This window comes from Uloborus diversus, chromosome 7, assembly GCF_026930045.1.
Source record: "Uloborus diversus isolate 005 chromosome 7, Udiv.v.3.1, whole genome shotgun sequence".
NCBI lineage: Eukaryota > Metazoa > Arthropoda > Arachnida > Araneae > Uloboridae > Uloborus > Uloborus diversus.
In genome coordinates this window covers 90,199,341-90,220,764 of record NC_072737.1, presented here as the reverse complement: position 1 = coordinate 90,220,764, position 21,424 = coordinate 90,199,341, and the positions used below count along the sequence as shown (strand labels likewise).

At 32.1% G+C, this 21,424-nt stretch overlaps 1 protein-coding gene across 1 annotated transcript in view; it reads left to right on the top strand.

Annotated features, from left to right (window-relative positions):
- LOC129227058 (uncharacterized) overlaps positions 1-17,254 on the top strand; it is a 61,112-nt gene extending 43,858 nt beyond the window's left edge. The window contains exons 2-3 of the mRNA XM_054861701.1: positions 5,843-6,016; positions 15,202-17,254. Of these exons, the coding sequence (XP_054717676.1) occupies positions 5,843-6,016; positions 15,202-15,503 (476 nt within the window). The 3' untranslated portion in view covers positions 15,504-17,254. The remainder of the gene's footprint in view (positions 1-5,842; positions 6,017-15,201) is intronic.
- The last annotated feature ends 4,170 nt before the right edge of the window (positions 17,255-21,424 follow it).

Genomic DNA, 21,424 nt, shown 5'->3' with positions numbered 1-21,424 from the left:
TCTGACGGAAGCTGGTCTACGTAGCCACAACGTATGAAATTAAAGGTTTCTTAGATTTCTCCGGGACCCCTCATCAGATCCACACAAAATTAACATGGGAATATCTGGAAAGTATACCTTTCCAAACAAAAAAAGAATTTTTCAAATCAGTCCAGTATTCTTGGAGCAATATGAAAACATACACAAAAGCCGCAAGTCGAAATCATAACCTCTTTTTTTAAAGTCGGTTAACCAATCAAACTTTAGCTTAAATTTGCTTTGGACACAGTTCTTTTTATATTCTGTGTAAACTTTTTATAACTGTTTAAGCTCTTTATAACTGTTTAAGCTTTTTATAACTGCGTTAGCTCTCGATTAAAAATTGAGCAACAAAATATTTTCCCATTTACAATACAATGCTAAGAATGACCCTTGTGCAATCAAAGTCAAGTGCTTTTTGACTTTTGAGCTATAATCAACACACTGCCAATATGCTTAATGTTGAACATTAAAGAAGCAACAGCTCCTGTCTATATTAAGAGAATAATATAAGTGGTTCAACGAAGGAGTCGGCTCAATGGTAGCAACCTTAGTCTGTATTGATTTTTTAGATAGTTTACAAGGTTTTTTTTATTTATTATATTATCCCGTTATCGTTGTTTGTCCCAATATTCAGAGGAAGAAATTCTTCTTTTCGATATGATAGATTAAGTTTACTTCCTTTTGCAAAAAAGGAAGTATTGTTTTCGCAAAAAAATTTTTACTCAAAAATCGACCATAATTTTCATTTTGCTCACCCCCGAATGAATGTTGAGTTTTTTTTCGACTCGATCACACGTGGATAAGTGCCTAAGAACGTGTAGACACGCGAAGTATCCATTTTGACGATTCCCGAGTTAGTTACAACGAGTTTTCTCGTGACATCTGTATGTACATATGTGCGGATGTGCGTATGTATGTCGCATAACTCAAGAACGGTATGTCCTAGAAAGTTGAAATTTGGTACGTAGATTCCTAGTGGGGTCTAGTTGCGCACCTCCACTTTTGGTTGCATTTGGGTGTTTGTTTTGCCCCTTTTTGGGTTGAAATCATTGTTAATTTCGATGTAAACTCAATTGGTGTTACAATTTAGCCGACACTTGGCGATATATATCGCCAGTATTTTTGTCGCCAAGTTTTGTCGCCAACTTGGCGATAAATTTGGCAATTTTTATTTTTTTTTTTAAATCTGGTTTTAATTTGGCCATTGTTGTTGACATTTAGAAAGTAAACTATTGAATCACATGAAAATTACCAATAATGAGAAAATGACATTAAATTGGAGTAAAAGGAAGTCATGTGAGGCACACATCAGCTCGATTTACTTTCATCATAATTGAAATTTGGAAATTTTCGTTGACTTGAATTCTATTTTCTCAGAACTCCTTTTTTATTATTTTGTCTCTGTTGACCTCAGAAAACTGTTACATGGTCTCAAATATAAACCGCAGCAGAAATGTAGAAACACCCTTTTCTTGCTAGTGTTCCGAAATTTGAAAACGTTTCACGAAGTGACAAAGTCTCACCATCTTTCATCGGCTTTCTGAAAATGGGAAAAAAAGTTCTTGACAAATAGCTTTTGGAACTGCAAGAATCCGGACCATTTCTCAAGCATCTGCTCTTGAAAGCCGAATACGTGTGTACTTTTTCATTCTATATTCAAGTTTCAAAATTTGAAAGATACCCGCTTTGTGCATTCCAGTGTGTTTTCAATTTCACATATTTTGAGGTCATGAAACTCTCACTTCACGATGTTTGAAAAGAAAAAATATGGATTCCTGTTACGTGTTCAAAAAAGGCAGTCTTTATTAAAAAAGTGGAAAATAGCCCGTTAAAGTATGACGGGTGAAAATTGCTTTTACATTTGAACGAAGTCATTGCCTGTTTGGTGATAGTTTGACAGTTGAAATTGTAACAATAACTCCAGTAGATTAACCCTAAACTCCAGTAGGTAGCGTTCATTGTTGACCATTTTTTCGTTTCTTCATTGCCCTGAAATGACACAGTCGTACCAGTAAAACCGTTGAGTTACTGGATCGAGTTCAGCCTTGTCACAATAAAGCCTTTGTCACAATGAAGCATGTTAAACATTACCAAAATACACTATCAAATTATCATACAGTGGCGCGAGTTTCATTTTTGAAACTCGCGCGTTACTCGATCATCGGCTATTATATATATGAGGATGCAGTATAGAGCTTCATAAAAAAAATAAAATTAAATGTTATAAGGCTTCCTGGCAGAAACGAAACCACGATTATTAACTACAGTTGGATAATTACACCACAGATGAAGGGGATGACAAGGCTTTTCGTCAAAAGCAACACCACGATTATTTTCTATAGTTTGAAAATTGCACCACAGACGAAGAGGAGAGGCGATGGGAGCGATCACCTCCTCCTTAAGTTGAGATGAAAGAACTCTCCCACGACATATTTTCGATACTGAAGTTGAAAACAAATTTAGACTACCTTAAACAGTTTTACGAAGAAGCGACCCTCTTGACTTATAAATTCAATTGTAGCACATATATTAACACTTTAGTGATAGGGATCGGAACTTTGTATAGGAAGTTTTCCAAAGTTCCAAAAACACAATTTCAGACGATGTAAGATGATATAAATAGGGTTCAGGGGTTTTCCCAGAAAAGTTTTGAAAATTTAAGTCCTATAAAAAAATAAATAAAAAAAAACAGTTGTAGGACACCTTTGATAGCCTTAAGGTAAGGGGGGATGGGGTTTAAAACATTCCTCCAGAATTTTGTAGAATAGGGAGCTCCCCCCCCCAAAAAAAAATAGAAACTGAAATGAGTCAATCTTTCATGCTGTAGGGGGGGGGGCGGAGGTTTGTGAATTTATAAAAGATTCAGGGTCTGAAATCAAACGTTCAATCCTTGAATATTTTCTGGATCCGTCTTTGGTGATAAGGCTTTCCGGCTAAAACGACACCACGATTATAACCTATAGTTGGATAATGAGATAAGTTTTAAATTAAACCAGCCAAACTCATGCAGAGCATCTGCCCTCTATTGTCTCTTCTTCGAAGTCAAAAACTATAACTTGTAACAGAATAGACAAATATTTTTCACAGTGTCAGAAGTTTGGCGAGTTTTCAGAGAAATTCCAATTTCTGTCATCGGTTTTTCTTTTAGGTCTGCATTCCTCTGGCTGAACAAAGGCTTCACTCGCATGGCGAGCTATTTTCCAAGCATTAGTAATTAAACTGAAAAACAGGCGAGAAGGAAATTTCGTGTTGGCGAATCTGGAAGAACACCATATTTCTAACTTTATTGAAAAGTTATGGGAAGCTACGGAAAAAAAGGTAGTAAAATAATCAAAATAAATCAAACACTTTAAAAATTTTCAACTTCGGTTTGTTTACATTTAACTGTTCCTATTCAACAATAAATAATAAACTCAAATTCTGTGCTACACTTGTTGACTTTTTACTAAAGTAGATGTTATTCTGTGTGATTTCAATGTCCAGTTAGTTTGCCCCCATTTAATATCTTCAATAACGTATCCTTACTTTCATTATTTTATCTAGCTTTCGCATGACAAACTTTAATGCTGAAGAATCTGAGCGGTACACCGAAGAACTAAATTTGAACTTCTTAAGTGATCAATTGAAAGGAAAATGAAAAGGTGTGCTAAATCACAAACAGCTTGAGTTTCAAAGATTGAGACTCAAGTTCCATGTAATGCTTCGCTGTGAAAGGAAAAAAAAAATTCTCTATTCAAAAGAAAGAGACCTGCAGCTGATGTACTAAAACACAGTTTTACGCAATTAAAACATGTTTGAGTAGGTACATTTGTTGTTGCAATTCAATACATTTTTTACATCATTCTACATCTTAACGCGTAACTCTGCAGTCAACACAAATGCAGAGATTCATTTCATGTCAGTACAAAAAAATGAATAAATAATCATATTGATAAAAAAACATATTTAAGCTGACCAAGTTTTTTTTTTTACTTTGGCACAGGTTTACTATTGTTATAGATCAGAAAATTTTCTAATTTTCAAGCAAAATACGTATCCCGTTTTAGATTTACACAAGTGTAAATGGTTAAAAAATAGTGTTGAAAACAGGAATGAGAGTTCTTGAATTATTTTGTAAGTTTTCCAATCTGAGTCATAGGCGGGGGATTGATATCATGCTATAGACTGTTTTGTTTTTTCGAATGATTTACAGAAAAATATTTAATGAAATTCTAGAAATTTAATTAAAAACTTTATTATTTATTGTGGTCTTGAAAATTTATTATTTTTTCAAGACCACATAGAAACAATTTTTTGAGTTTTAGTATTTTAATGCATAATAAATAAATATAAATGATTTGTATAAATAGTATTAGAGATTATGCTTGATTCATAGTTAAAAGATAATGGCACGATAGATTTAGAGATTCTTTATGTTATCGTTTGAGAAGATTGAAGTCTAATTTTAATACTACTTAAAAAGTTGTTTTAAAATGTCATGAGTTATTTTCAAAAGTCGTAAATTATTTCGGAAAAACATTTCGCTTCTCCATCTATATAAAAAGCAAATAATTAGTCATTGAGAAAAACTTTGATGTCATTTGGTTTCTAAGGTTTATAAGATTTATAAGATTTTAAATTCGACTAAAGCTTCTGAAAATTCTTTCATTGATTATTTGCCAATTTAAATGAACTATAAGTTTCTAAAAGAGAGATTAATTTTCCATTTACTCAGATTATAATGTTTTGCTAATTTTTGACTCACTACTTTCTAAATGAGAGTGCATTGATTCTGCACCATTGATATTCATCTTTCCGATACTGTTACAAGTTTTTGAAATGTCTGAGAATTAAAATAATAATATAAAAAAACCCTCTAAATATTCAATACAAAAAAAAAACATATAGACGAGTTTAACAATAATTGCTTTCAAGATATTATAGTTTATTAATTATTTTTGAAACATATATTTACATATTTCTCTCCAACACTAGTGTAGAAATCATCCTCACATAAATAATATCCGATGATCGAGTAACCCGCGAGTTTCAACAATGAAACTCGCGCCACGGCATGAAAATTTGATAATGTGTTTTGGTAATGTTTAACATGCAAGGGAAGGCTTTATTGTGGCAAGGCTGAACTCTATCCGGTAACTAAACTGTTTTACTGTAATACTGTCATTGCAGGAAAATGAAGAAACGAAAATGCCGTAAATGTAGAAGAGTAGAAGCAATTTATACACGCTATACCTTGACGGGCGACTTTCTTTTTATTTAATATAGTGGTACCCGCACGGCTTTGCCCGTAATAAAAAAATTAAAAAGTCTTTTGTTTCGCCTGTATATTTACAAATAATGTGTGGCGAATTTTCTCGCCAATTGGTTTGTACACATGTTACGGTTCTACGTTATGATAATTTCGTATCTCGCCAATTGGCCTGTGCCCATGTTACGGTTCCACGTTATGATAATTTCGTAATTTACTCGTCCATCTTATGATATATTTGTTCTTAAAATTGGAATAGAAAAAAAAACCACATTGAATTTTCGAAAAATCGCTTCGAGGAGCACACCCCCATGCTACAAACTAACTTTTTGCCAAATTTCATGAAAATCGGTCGAACAGTCTAGGCGCTATGCGCGTCACAGATATCCAGACATCCTCCGGACAGATAGACTTTCAGCTTTATTATTAGTAAAGAAAAGAAGAAAAATTTGGATTGTTTCGTGATTGTTTATTGAAACTATACGGTAAAAGTTATTATAATTATTCAGCAAATGCCTAATGTATTACTTAAAAAAATTAAATTTTGATCATTTTTCTTTTTTTCTCTTTTAGGTTATCGTATAACAGGCCACAGTAATTGTCGAATTCCGCCCTCTTCTTTGAACACTAATTCGCATTTAGAAAACTTAGAAGAAACGGATGACACTTCATCTTATTCCAGTAGCGAATACTCCGACTACGAAGTTGATGATGACGATTATGAAGATGTTTCTGACAGCGAATATGGTAAGATTGTTTGAGTATGGGTAGATGAATTCATTTTTCGCTCTTTAGTTTGTATTTCATAGTTTATTATGGTACTATTGGTACCCGCACGGCTTTGCCCGTAGTAGAAAAATGAAAAGGTCATTTGGTTTGCCTGTATATTTACAATGAATGATGAATTTCTGACCAATTTGCTGTGTTCAATTGCTTGCTCATGTTACGATTCCACGTTGTGACAATTTGGTAATTTACTCGTCCACGGTATGATAATTTGCTCGGTAAAATGTTCTTGAAATCGGAATAGAAAAGAACAAAATCGAATTTTTGAAAATCCTTTTTAGGTGTTCACTCTTATGCTACTAAATAATTCTGTGTTGAATTTCATGAAAATCGGCCGAACGGTCTAGCGCTATGGGCGTAACAGACATACAGAGATCCAGAGACACAGACATCCAGAAATCCAGACATATAGAGACACTGACTTTCAGCTTTATTATATTATTAGCAAAGAAGAACACTAATAAGAAAGCAGTGATCATTCATCAGCAGACATTTTTTTCTCAAATTTCGAATTTAAAAGTATCAAGCAATGTTTTTCTTTCACTATAAAAAAACTCGAGAAAATTTTGAGGTAAATATTACTAAAATGTAAACATATACTGTACAGAAAAAATTTACCGTAAACTTGACAGGAAAAAATGAGTGATTGCAGTGCTAATCGATACACCTAGTGACTTTTGAAGCAAGCATACAATTTGGGATTCCTGCTCTCCTATTGAGACATAGTTGGAAAAGGGGATAGAGAACAAATGATAGTAGGTTCAATTTACTTTTGCTCTCCTCTCGGTATTTTTCTCTTAGCTCAACTAGCCACAGCGCTCTGTTTTTTTCTGCCGTTAAATTTTAGCGTGAAATTTCAAGAAAATGTTTAACTGTGTTCTTACTTTCTTTTCTAATTGTGAATCCAAGAAGAAACCGATTTCAATAATCATGAAAGACGGGAATATATTTCATGCATGGTGTTGTGAACTGAAGTTCTCTGCGAGCACAAAGCTTAAACCGAGAGTTTTCTTGAAAGCAGCATTGGTTGTTCTAATCGTTCTGGGAAGTCGGAAGTATTTTAAGGAATCTGGTGTTAAAACATTGAAGTCTTACGCACTAAAGATAGTGTTGAAAAATAATGCAAGTATGCAATATACTTTATTCAACTTACAAAAATTTTATCTAGGATTTTAGTCCAGAATTCTCATCAATTGAGGGTACAAATTGGTGTATATGGAAGATCTAAACTACTTTCAAGTTGTATTTTTTGATGTCTGATTTCCAAACTGGAAAATCTACCGTTGGTAATCTACTGGTTATGGAATTCAGTGGAAATCTATTAAAAAAAGTGATGACCACCGGAATCTGAACTATGAGTTTCAAAATGCTACAGAAGAAGTATTACTAAGTTATTTACTTAATTTCACTTCCCTCTCAATCAAACAAAGATCCTTAAGAATTCACGCACATCCCTTTCTAATAGATAAGCTTCATTTACGACATACAAGCATAAAAGACAAGCATAATGCTCTCCTTAATGATCATAAATATTTAAATTTAACATGTACGTCCTGTTGTTAAAGGTACTACATTCATTTATATTAAGGTTCTTTCATGAAACAAGTTTCGTTAAAACTCAACATTAAAAAATTATTGAGTTATAAAGAGTATTGAACAAAATGAAATTCCTTTTATTATAAACTAGCGGTACCTACACGGCTTTGCCCGCAGTAGAAAATTAAAAGGTCATTTGGTTCGCCTGTATATTTACAAATAATGGATTATAAATTTCTCGCCAATTTGCTGTATTCATTTGCGCGCCCATGTTACGGTTTCACGTTATGATAATTTGTTAATTTACTCGTCCACGTTATGATAATTTGCTCGGTAAAATGTTCTTAAAATTGGAATATAAAGAGAAAATCGAATTTTCGAAAAATCGCTTCGAGATTCGCACCCCTATGCTACGAACTAATTTTGTGCCAAATTTCATGAAAATCGGCAGAACGGTCTAGGCGCTATGCGCGTAACAGACATCCAAACAGAGATCCAGAGAGACAGAGATTCAGACTTTCAGCATTATTATTAGTAAAGAATATCCTACATGCAGTGTGACTTCAGAAAAAAAAACTTCCTTCGTGCTTGTATTTGTGTTTTACAATTTAATTAATCAATGCAGAAATCATTTTGTGTTTATTTTGTTAGCATATAACAAAACACTAATATTCATGTTTAAAATGCAGAAATTACGTAAGAATAGTGAAATAAATCTTAAAGCACAGAAAACTTTATTAAAAACACAAAAATCCCCGGGTGAGAATCTACAGGGCTCCGTTATGGACGCCAAATCTATGATACCACTAAAATATTGCGCTAGACATTCCATAGCACATACATCATAGGGAGCCTTTTGGAATGGTTCCAATACATAATCTCAAGACCGGATAAAGTCGTCGAAAAGTAAGAAAAGCTTGAAATTAAGAGCATCCTATATATTTCATTGGAAATACCGGACATTGAATATTATCTCACGTATTCCTTGGAAGATTCAGTCAATAATTTCGGATCTGGCGTCGTACAAGATTTAATATAAACATATATATATATATATATATATATGTGTGTGTGTGTGTGTGTGAGACTCCTAAAATCCTTATTAAAACTTATGTATCTTTCTTCATCAGATCAATACAGCTCCCATATTATCGTATGTCCGCCAAACTAATGTGCTTAAGTAGTTTTAGCTTTCTGCCCTTTTATGAGGGGCTTTTTTTTTTTTTTTTTTTCACTTTTTGAACATTTTATTTTTTCCTTCTTTAAAAAAAAAGTTTTTTTTTCTTTTTCTTCACAAAAAAAAGAAAAAAACTTTGATATTTTGGTTGATTTTAACCTTGCCGTACAAAGGTTTAGGAACGGAATTTTTTACATTTTTACTTTCCAAACTAGTAACATATTCTTATGCACGTAGTGTTCTGACAATTGAGGAATTTACTTTCAAAACGGATTATTTCCACCTTTGGAAAAAAAAAATCATTTTTTTTCATTTTCTGAATCTCTAATATAAGTCCTATTCACCCATGAATTTCTTTCTTCTTGATGTGGTTTACATCTATTGTTAAAAAATGCGTAAACATTGGTTTTACCACCTAAACGGTGTATACCCATATTTTTATTTCTCGCTAGGTGGAACCTATCCCTTATTTGCCGGAACCCACGCGTTCACTTGTATATCAAAAGGGCACACATCAAAATTTGAATATACCACTTCTAACTCAAAAGTAGTTCACAAGTAAAATAGTGGAACGAAGCATTGGCAGAGCATTTCCAATCAGGCGTGATATCCGTCCGTATTAAGAGATCGCAGCACCTTGTGTAAGTCTGTTATCAGTTAGGCAATCGCGACCTCAAATTGTGATTACAGAATTAAAACTAAATAAATAATATTGCTATTAAATTGCGATTAATTAATGATTAAATTGTAAATAATTGAAAATTGTGAATAATTCTGATAAAAACTGTGATCTATTAATACCCACAACGTTGTTATTTGAATAGGCTTGGGTAGTTTTACTGTTCATACTTAATTGGATCAAAGGTCCTTTTTTTTGAAATGTTCAATGAAAGAGTAAAGTAAAAAAGGAATAAAGTAGAGTAAAATAGAAAAATATATATATATTTAAAAACGCTGAATATTTTGTTTCAATCTAATAAAGTTTATTTCTGAAGAAAATGCGTGTTTTTCCAAAAATGATGATATCCACTGTTTTAACACCAAAAAGGAATGCATCCAAAATAAATTTGGCAATTTAGGTCTGATAAAGTTGAGGAAAAATTACTAGATTTATGCCAATAGTCACTTGTTATTCTACCAAAACATTGTGACAAATTCGAAATTCTAACAGTTAGTGTTAGTGCGTAAAGCTTTTTTTCTTTATGCCAAAAAAGTATGAAACTGGATTTAATCCGTTTTGAAAGTAAACTCTTCATTTATGAATAGCTTGGAGCAGAATAGCTGTTTATGGACCCTTCACGAAGAAGCCTGAACCAAACAACCAACCAGCCAACCAAGTGCGCTAAATACCTCTATCGACCGAGAATGAGTTATTAGATATTCCATCAGCATCTGCAATTTATTGACAGCACATTCGCTCGCGGCAAATCAACTTCATTGAGGCTCGCTCTGACGGCAATGGATGGCTGATGAAATGCTGACGCGGATTCAGTATTCCGTCGGCAAATCTCGGGGCCTATGAGCTGTCAGAAGCATGGGTGCATTCGATTGATTATGATATCGCTTGTGCGCAGAAGGATCATTAATAAAAATTTGTAAAGTTGAGTTGTTCGAGAAGTTCCTATTTTGCTAATTATATTCGATAAGAAAATTTCTTTTGGCTATTTGCTAGTTAGAGTTAAATAAGTAACTTTGTGACTAAAAAGTAAAATAAGATATTACAACGTTTCAATTGCACAAAACTGCAGATTACTGCTGACAAGTATTTAGGGTTTCCAAAGAACCCCCTTTTTAATACACAAATCTGCAGTTTTGTGCAATTAAAACATTGTTACATTTTATTTTATCTGTTTGTGCCTAAACTCAATATCATTGAAACAAAAGACAATTAAGGTGCGTTTTCGGAATATTCCTATGATACAATATATTTAGGAAAATTCAATAACATAATTAATTTTTAAAAAAGAGTAAAAGGCACATTTCTTCAAATTTTGTTCATAAAAATTAATGAAAAAAAAATCTTTAATTTTATATGTACAGTTTCGTCATAATAAAAACATATTAGGAGATTAAAAAAATATTACATCGCTAAAATGCAAAAACTTTCAGACTCAGAGAACTGCTGACAGGTATTTTGAAGTTAGAAAGAACAGTTTTTTCAATACAAAACAGATGAGACTATGGAGGAAAATATATCCGTGTAGGAATACATACTATACATATTTCTACAATATAAAGCTTGTATTTGTATGACTTTGTCTTTTGCCAGGGCAGTTTTTCGTGCTATTTTGCGATTCCGACGAAGCATGTTTTTATTAATAATTTCTAAAGTGGTGGGGTAAAGAGCTACTGAAGCAATAACTGTCTGATACTCCGCATAAAACATGTTTGGGAAAGCAAGAAAAATTAGGCCGTCATGGGACTTCCAGCAAAACTTAAAACTACTAGTGAAAACTTAAAACTATTAACAATTTTGGTGTGGTTGTGCGCACGTGTGTCTGTGTGTTTGATTTTCATTTAAAATCAATTATAGTCAAAAAAAATTATAATTTGTAAATTCAAAATATCAGATACAGTCTAATTTTTACGTTTATCAGCAATTTGAGTGTGCATTTTGGTATGGTGTATTTCATTTCTTTTATGACGTAAATATTGATGCAAATATAGGAAATATTTAAAAATAAATTCTTAGTTTGTGTTATTCAGTTTTCCATGCATAAAAATAATAATCAATACACTTACTGAACTTTCCACGTAATGAAATTAGCTGTATTCGGAGAGTACTTCTTTAGCCGACATACCAAAAAGAGAAGACATGCCGTGAGACTGACCAGCATGCCGGAAAATTCAAATTTTGAGGCATGCCAGAGAATTCGGGGCTCATTTAGAAAAAAATTAAAATAATCAGATTTAAATAAAAAAAAATTTCAACTTTTTTTCTATTTTTCCAAAAATATCATGATTTTTTTTTTATGCCCTGATCATTATTATCTATTCCAAAACTGATATTATAGGTTTATGGTAACTAAAAAATGAAATAAAATACTTTGATTCAAATCTATTTAAATATCTTGTAAAGACTGCATCAATTGTAGTTTTATATCTCTTCGTGCTAAGATTGCAGTCATTGGACATCTTTAAATTAAATTCTCCATTTAAAAATTCAGTTAATAGCAGATTTTTATCATCTACAAAGTTAATGTTGAAATCCCTACTCAAAATCCATTGACAAATCATTAAAATTCTTCCCGATTTTATTTTGAAGTAATGCAAAATCGTCTTTAGGAAAAATAAAAAAATTTTCATTCAAAAATTCTTGTATTGCATTTATAGACTTAGCTGGTGAAATGTAAACAGCATTCAGAGTGGCGATGACAAACACATATCTCACTAATATCAGAAACATTTTTTTATTCATCTCAAAAAATACCCAACACACCCAAAGAAGTTTTTGCTTCAAAAATCTTATGTAAGCTTAAAAATGTTTACTTCTGAAGAAAAATATAATGCTGCGGGTGAGGATCGAACTCACGTTTACTCAAGAAACTGATTACCGAGACTCGTAATTCTAACGAAAACAACTCACATAAAAGAGCAGAGAGAAGCAGCGCAGGCACTGTATTACAAATGTTGGTGAGGTGGCGGTGTCGTGAAATGGATGGTTTTTCCCCCACCTCAAAAATGCACAAAGCGCCTAAAGAAGTTTACACTTCAACAAAGTTCACGTTCTGTTTGTAGCTGTTAAATTATCGATATAAACGTTTGAAATTTGAAGCCTTGAAAAGGTCTCTTAAATTCATCCTCACTGTCCGTATCCAATTGACAACATGCGGATGAAGTAATGATACTAAAACTATCTTCACTTGAAGAAATAAATAAATACCTTTGTGCCAAGGAATAACAGGAAATATCCTAGCGTTGTTTAGTAATCATTCTATTTGTGCTAGAAAGACGGAAACGGTCATTTTGACCGCAAACGATTTTCAAATGCTCATATTTGCTGCGTTTAATTTTCAAACTCTTTTTCCTTCATTGACTTTTCCTAACTATTTATTAAGACCTTACAACAGTAATTTTTTTTCTTTAGGATTATTATTATAGTCGCTATAAATGTTTATACCTAGAATGACTACGGTCATTTTGACCGCTAAGTGAACCTTTATGCATCCGTTTTCTTCTTTTTTCTCTTATCAGTTAACTATTGTTACTCGTAGTTGTGAGGGTGAGTAATGTTCTTTTGAGCTTGAGTAGCACCTGCTGGTCAGGTTTAATTCTTTGGACTGTTAGGAAAATGCGAAACACCTGTTGGTTGCATGGTTTCAGTTTTCTGCTATCTGCACAGGGGGCAAAGTTGATAAAGGCAAATTTCAAAAGCATGTGACTGGGCACATAATATTACTTTGGGTCTAAAAAGAAGTAAATATAAACAGGTAAATTCCGAAAATGTTTGCTGGAACTCGTTTGTGCACCAAAACATGTGCTTCGGTAGAAGCATTGACGTTTATTTTCTTCCATGATAATGAAGTGCTCAGTCACATAATTATCTTTATGATGTCGAGAAGAACCGTTGACAAGCAAAACTTATATTAACATTAATTCCTGAAACTGTTGCAGATTTATCTAAAACAGATTATGGTTCGAATGAACAGTCTGACTTATCTGAAGAGAAATATATTCATAGGGATGAGAATAGTTTGCTTTCATGAGATTATTGTGAATATTTTTCGGAGCTTAGATTTGCAGAAAAGGATTGTTCTTCCGAGTTAGAATCAGAAGAAACCTCGCTAATAAAAACTGATGCTTAAAATATAAAAAGCAGTGAAATAAATAGGGAAAAGGGTCCGACTCCGAAAAAAAAGGGGAAATTTTCAAAAACAGAACTCCTATTTCTCCAATTTCCTCCAAGTCACCTCCACTGATCAGTTTTGCTGCATATAAACGAGTATCTACCTCAAGAAAAAAATTAAAATAGTGTGAAATTAAACTATGCGGAAATAAATCTACGAGCATTTGTTCTGATTGCCAAAAAAAAAAAAAAAAAATGTTAATGGCTAATATACAGGTGACGTGATAAGTATTTCGAAATGCTGTTAAAGATAGTAATGTACGGTATCTTGCGATATTTAGATATTTTTAAAACCAAACACATGCATGGTTGATTATAGTACTTGTTAGTTATTACATGATAAGAAAATTTCCTCTTTTTTGTACAAATTTGCTCTTTTTCAATACCAATTGTGTAAAGCATGTGTATGTCACTTGATCGAACATAAAAGTTTAAAAAAATCTATCTGAGACTTATTTGGAGACTATATTACGAATGAATTGTTAAATTAAACTCTGACATGTTGAAACAAATCTTTTCTAGGGTAAAAAATACCGAAAGGAGGAAATTTCCAATCTTTTAAGTATAGCGGTCAAAGTGACCGCTGCTAGTCTTTCTAGGTATACGCAAAACGCCGTCTTTCTAGTGTTAAACAGCGCTGGATACTTCCTGTTCTTCTCTTCACTTTCTTCCCGAGGCTGAAGTTTTGATTTTTCTCTCAGCATATTTCTGTAAGAAGTTTTCTTTTTAGTAGTTTTGAAAACTTTTTCTCTCTCTCAGGTTTTGTTGTGTTTTGTTTTGCGGTTAAATGCAGTTATTTATATCTATGCATTTGCAAGTTGAGATGTCACACAGTAGTTTTCTAACATGAGGAAAAGCTTTCTAATTTTTTCTTGGTAATTTTCGAACAGGATTTCAAAAGATTTTTACATTGCAAGCGGTAGATTTTTAGCATCTATTTTACTCGTTTATGTTGTACAGAAGGAACGAAAGCAATTAAACAAATTTTTTCAATTTTTTTTCACAACAACTGTTGCTATTTCCTTGTAAGATTGTTCTTTTTAGTATAAAAAAACTACTATAAGAAATTATGTACATGATGATGATTATTATTACCAATGTTATTATTAATGATGCTTATTTATAGTTATTTTTATTATTAGTAGTAGCAGTAGTTAGAGTAGTAGTAAAAGTAATAGTTAGTAGTAGTAATAGTTAGTAGTACTAGTTAATAGTACTAACATTAGTAGTAGTAATAGGAGTAGTTTGTTGTAGTAATAGTAGTAGTAAGTAGTAGTAGTTTATTGTAGTAATAGTAGTAGTTTGTTGTACTTATATTAGTAGTTAGTAGCAGTAATAGTAGTTGTTAGTACTAGTAATAGTAGTAATTTGTTGTAGTAATAGTAGTTAGTAGTAGTAATAATAGTAGTTTGTTGTAGCAATAGTAGTAGTAATAATAGTAGTTAGTAGTAGTAGTTGTATATGTTGTTGTTGTAGCAATAGTAGAAGTTAGTAGTAGCAGTTGAAAATGTTGTTGTTGTTATGGCAGTGATATCAGCACCATTGACTGAACGCTATAGAATAATAAACTTGTTTTCTACCCATTAGACGATGACCTAACTTGCAACGTATGCGACCGAAGCTTCGGCTCGACGCGCCTGCTGTCCCAGCACCAACAGCGTCGGCGGCACTTTGGCTGTTCCATTTGCAACTCGTGCTTCCCGAGCCTGCCCGCTTTGGAGCGGCACAAAGAGTCCCTCGACCACTGGTCGGAAGATGACGGAAACACCTACGAGAGCGAAGACACCTCGCGCGGAGAGAGCGACCGCGACGACCCGTGCGCGAAGAAGCCTGCGACGCGGACGCAGCCCGCCGACAAGAGGCCCGAGGAAATGGAAAGGCTGTTGTAGATGCTTCTGCATATCTGACGAGGGGCGAGGTCGGGAGACTTCGCTCGGCTTTCTCTCTCATGACTTAAAACCTTAGATCATTGAGACATAGATACGGCAAGTGGGAATGGTTGTTGACGCAGGAATCTTCGCGGGGAAAGTGAGGGGAGACCACGTGACTGCGACCTTCCACGGAAGACGTTTCGCCAGAGCTACAATTCTCGTAAAGATTTGAATAGATATCGAATTTAATTTTTTACCTTCTGCCTGAAGTGTTTTGACACATTTTTTCTGTCACGCGCAAGCGCATAGTTAACTGATTCATGGATAAGTGTTTTTTTTTTTCAATTTCTACAGTACGTTGTTGAGTTTCGCCGATTTAGAAATGGATCTAAAAATTGCATTCATTGAGAAATAGAGTTAGTATTTCACGCCAAAATTGAAGGACTTAACCACGTGGTACACGGCGGCGAAATTATTTGATGTTTTACCCTGCATATAAGACCTGTAGCCCTTATTCCTGCTTCAGCGCATACAATTGCGAATGAATGGGACGGCTCGTCTATCTCTCAATGGTCTAAGCTTAAAACCAACGAAAGGCTTTTCCTGCTTCGATTTTGTTCGGGGGTGCGTTTTTTCCCCCTGCAATTGAGGAACGGAAGTCGTTTTATGTTATCTGCTTGGCCAAGGTGGAGTATCGTAGCGTTTTACGTAATTCAATATTGCTTCGAGAATTTCAAATACTGTCATGTGAATGAATCCTAAAGTACTGTCACATAGTGTTCCATAATTTTCCAAAATTGTCATTAGAATCTCAAATATTGTTAAATATTGTACATGAATTTCAAACATTGTTAAATATTTTTTAATGAATTTCAGATATTGTCAAGTGTTGTTCCATGCGTTTCAAAAATTGTTAAATTAATTTTAATTTTGCCAAATATTTTTACATGAATTTCAGATATTGCCAAACATTGTTAAATGGGTTTCAAAAGCTGTCAAATATTGTTACATGAATAAAAAATAATATAAATCATTTACATATATAGTTCATTTTACGAGAAAAGATAGAGGAAGTAAATAAAGCAGTGCCATTTGGCGATACCGTTGTCCGCTAGGGAATAGAAGACAAGAAAGTCCCTTTGACCTTTTGAGTAAGTCTTATTGGCGGCGTGAAATGTTTTTTGACTATGATTACTTTCAGAAATCATATTAAAAATCAATGTTTAAAGTATATGGTATCGTGAGAAAAAAGAAAAGGTGAAAAATCTTTCTTAGCAAATTTCATGTGTATGTAACATTTGGCCGAAGCTTCAGAAATTAGGTGCTGTCAAGCAATACACCAAATTAGGGTAAAGGGAAGGTAAATTTGTAAACTTGCCGGCTTGTACAACTGTACCTTCTCTTTATCCATAAATAAACATTACGATACAGCGCCGTATTTGAGCAGGAAGTATAAAACGACTTTTGTGAGAAACTTTACAATTTATGTACATATTGAGTCTTTCAGCGAGCATTTGGATGATTAAAAGGCCATCGATAAAAATTATAAAATGCCTTTTTTTGAGCAGCTGCTGGAAACAAAAAATGTTTTCTGTTAAAATTTTTATAATGTTTTACTATGTTTTTTTAAATGTTTTTTCTTTTTAATGTTTTTTCTCAAATAATTTTATTTGGGTGAATTTAATTTCAGAACACAATGATATTTTGGACAAAATAGAAAGTTATTTTGAAGTTAACATAAGAATGAAGTATTTTGTCTCTTTGATTTAGATTTCCAGTATTTTAAAATTTATAAAAATTAAAGTCAAAAAATAAAAAAAATTTGTTTTTTTTTTTCCTAGTCTTTCCTGCTTTATAAGATTTCTTTGCTTACTTTAAATGAATCGTATTTATTTAATCGGACATTTTATGCTGTAGTTTGCTCCTTAATTTTATAATATACAGCTTAATAGAAGAAGTAACAATATTTATTTGGCACCAAGGCATCTAAGTTGCAACAAACTGCTTTTCGTAAAGTGATACTGAACACGGAAAGAACTTTTGATATATTCACTATTAGTGAAACTTACCGAGTCTATCCTGAAACGAAAGGTTTGAACGTACAGTAGAAGGAAGAAAACAAAACAATTCATTTTCTGAAGGAATACATAGATGTAACTACATTTTCTGAGTATGCATATTATAGCGAATTATGCTAAAGGAGGTAATTGTTTTTCGCTCTTACTTATATAAGAAAAAAATTGCAAGCAAATGAAAACAATACAAAATCAAATGTATAAATAAAAGTAATACTTCCCCTGATTTAATTTATTAGGTGAGCCTTACTGAGTAGTATTCAATAAACTGAAATGATTAGCTATTTTGCACATGAACAAAATAGCTAATCATTTAGACAAACAATAAAAATTGGAGTAGTTCTAGAAATGCAAAACATTATCTCATGCTAAAATGATATTTGGGACAACACTTTTTTATATCGCTGCATTTTTCTCTCCTTGAACCTAAATATAATTTTATTTTTGACATTTTTCTAAATATTTTTATAAATAAAATTTTTCAATAAATAAACACGTTTGATCTTAGGAGCTTTCCTATCACTTTCAGAAAAATGCACTTTTGTTTTTCCTTTCAGCAATTTAGAATGTGTAGAAGAAAATAAAAAAAGTAGGTATAAGAGTCAAAACTAGATAACGTTTCAAATTAAAAATAATTACTACGTATGCGAACTAAACTACTACTCGAAATGTATACTAAAGCGGTTTATTTCAATTCATGTAAACCGCGATAAAAAAAAGAGAAGTAAATATATTGTATCTATCTACTCAAAGTGTATCAGGAACTTAAAACGAATTCATCGAACATCGGCTTTGGAAAGATTTTAAGTGAAGTAAATTTTGAACAACAACACAAACAAAGAAAGCAACAAATAATTCAATATAAATGTAAAAACATATTAAAAGATATAACTCCCCAATGAAATGAAGTATCGAACTTATTGTATATTTTTAACTGTAAGAAGTTGTAGAACAATTGTAGAGAAAATGATTAAAAGTTTTGAATAAATATCGAAATTAACAATTTAAATTTTAGTTTTCGCAGTTCCAAATATGAAACAAGTAGCTCGAACTGTAAATTTATTTTGATTGGAAACGGAGAAAAAAAAATCATTGGAAAAATAATCAATATCAAAAATAAATTCCTAAAGCATCTAATTTTTAAATTTTTCTGCGATGAATCTTCAGAAAAAATATTTTTAGCAATTAAGTTCGACACCTCCGTTTGCTTGTCAATGCGTATTTATTAATCGATGTTGCTAAAATTAAACCTAATTGAAAAATCATATCTTAGTCAAAATGTAATATTTCATGTTTTCGTTCAGTAATGAGTTTTAAATCAGAACATTATCTTTATAACATTTGTGAAAAAAAAACCATTTTCAGCCATTTTCTCCAAATTTGAAAATACTTTCAGAAAAGAAATTTTATGTTTTTCTTTTTTAACAAAGCGTAATTCTTATCCCAGCACTTTTTAAAACAATTTTAATCCTAAAAAAGTGCCAAATATTATATTCTTGATCAACAACGTCAACTTAGATTTTTTTCTTCTTGGTCTATTTTTTCAGGTACGTATCAGCATTCCATAAACATGTTTTCTGGTGATATTTTTACAGTATGCAAAAATTAGGGAAATATTGGCAAATCAAAATGAATTTTTAACATGTAAATGCATTAGTGTTCCGTTTTTTTTCTTGTTCTTTCTCGTGTTTTTGGCTTTTTCTTCTTTAGTTTAGAAAAAGTTTAAATTACATTTTTAACAACACTTTTACTAGTGAAAATCGTAAAATAAATATACCCTATTGTTGAATAACTATTTTTTTTCTGTGTGTGTGTGTTCTACCGATATCGAAGGAAAAAATCGAGACAGTGTGGATAAAATACAAAATTTTATTCAATTTAAACAGCTTATTTTAACATTTTAAATATTATTGAGCAAAATGTTTATCTTATTTTTGTTTTGATTGATTTGAAATGCCAATTTTGATCAAATCAAAAAGTAAGATATACCATTCAGGTGTTAAAGTACAAGGTGAATACGTTTTATTGTTGCTTCAAAAAGGATTTTTTAAATATAACTTGGAAGATATTTTCACGTGTCTACAATATGGTTTTTTAAAACTACATTGGAACAAATTTGAAGTTTCGTAAAATGTTTTTGCTAGCTACGTGCGAAACGTTTTATGGATAGAGGGTTTCATTTATTTTTGTTTTAAGCGAGAGGAAAAGGAAATTAAAAAAAAAAAACAACTTTCTTAACAAAATAAATAAATAAATAAGCTACAATTCGGGTTGCAAAATTACGCAAATGTGAATCTCAACTTAATTTCTTTTATATTCCATTTTTACTTATGATTTAACCAAACACTAATGCATAACATGTAGTCAGTTTATTTTATTCTATCTATTAATAGTTTATATCATCGTTATTACGATTTTTGTGATGTGAATAAATGATTGAAAAATGAATTCATGCCTAAGCGACTTTTTAAAGATTATAAGGAAATTAAGAATGCGCAACGACGTTAGCTGCGCAATAAAACTGCATCAAACTGATTTTTTTCGAGTCTTAGCGATCAAGAAATGCCAAACCATTCTTCTTTTGTAGTAGAAAAAGGCTATAAAATAAAATATATATATATATCTATATGTTTTTATGTGTGTTTTTCTCTTATTAAATCTTTTTCTGAGTTCTTACGTTTTCAACAGGAAGAAAAAGAAAACTATTTTGAAAATGCAGTTGGTTTCTGGGAATTACATTAAAATTATTGTTTACATTTTAAGACTCCAAGTTAAGCTCAACTTAAGCTTCTTGTTTTTTCAAAGCTTGTCCTTTTTCGCTTCTCTTTCGAACATTGTTTTTCCTTCATCAAGACCAGATGATGAAAGATCGAATTAGAGAAAACGGGGGATGATTCAAACTTTTTTTCGAATAGATGCTAACATAAGACTATTAAAGTAATTTTCATCCAACTTTTTATTCATTTTATATACATTGTAATCATATAGATAGCGCATGAAACAAAGTCCTTTAATTTTGTTTGATTATTTTCTTTCAGTGATACCATCTAAGGAGCATATTTTGTTATATCGACTTGATCACCATGGGGTTAAGTAAGGGTAGTTCAAACAAAAATATGCAAATATTATTTTTCAAATAATAATACCGAAAAATAATTGTATCTCGATTATATTTCAATAGACAAATGCGCAAAAATGTGTACTTTTTTAAATTTTATTTAATAGAAGCTCTAATGTGAATAGTTTATCAAACGGTAATCATCAATATAACAGAAAAGCACTAGAAAATCCTTGTGAAACCTGCAATCAACTAATATAATTAAAACACTCGCCAAATTTGGTCCCAAAATACTTCACTCAAAATGATGCTGATATCTCGTCAACTTCTTGACAAGCCCGTACTGCCGTGGGCAGGTTAACCGCAGTATCTTCGAAAATGACTTTTTGAGATACTTGAAGAAATACGCTTTTAATTAAACCCAGGACGAGGAAAATGCTGGTATTTGACTTTCTTTTCGTGCCTTATTTTTAAAGGAAACGTAATAAGCAAGTTTCTCCAATAAAGCTAAATTAAAAAAGATGACAAAAACTCTTAAAAATTAAAACCGAAAAATTTGCAGATGCTAGTGCTTGCCTGCCCAGGTCAGCGTAGACGGTGCATGCTGCTGAGCAAGGAAAACTAAATACAGCTTCAAAAACTAAGAAAAATTTGAATGAAAACTAAAGCAACAAACGTCAAATTTAACAAGATTACAACAAACTACAGCCAAACCCGCACAGAACATTTGCTCCCTAGAGTCTTCTTTTCAGATTTAGAATATATACAGTTGGCTCTCTGTTTAACGACTTTCAAGGGACCAAAAA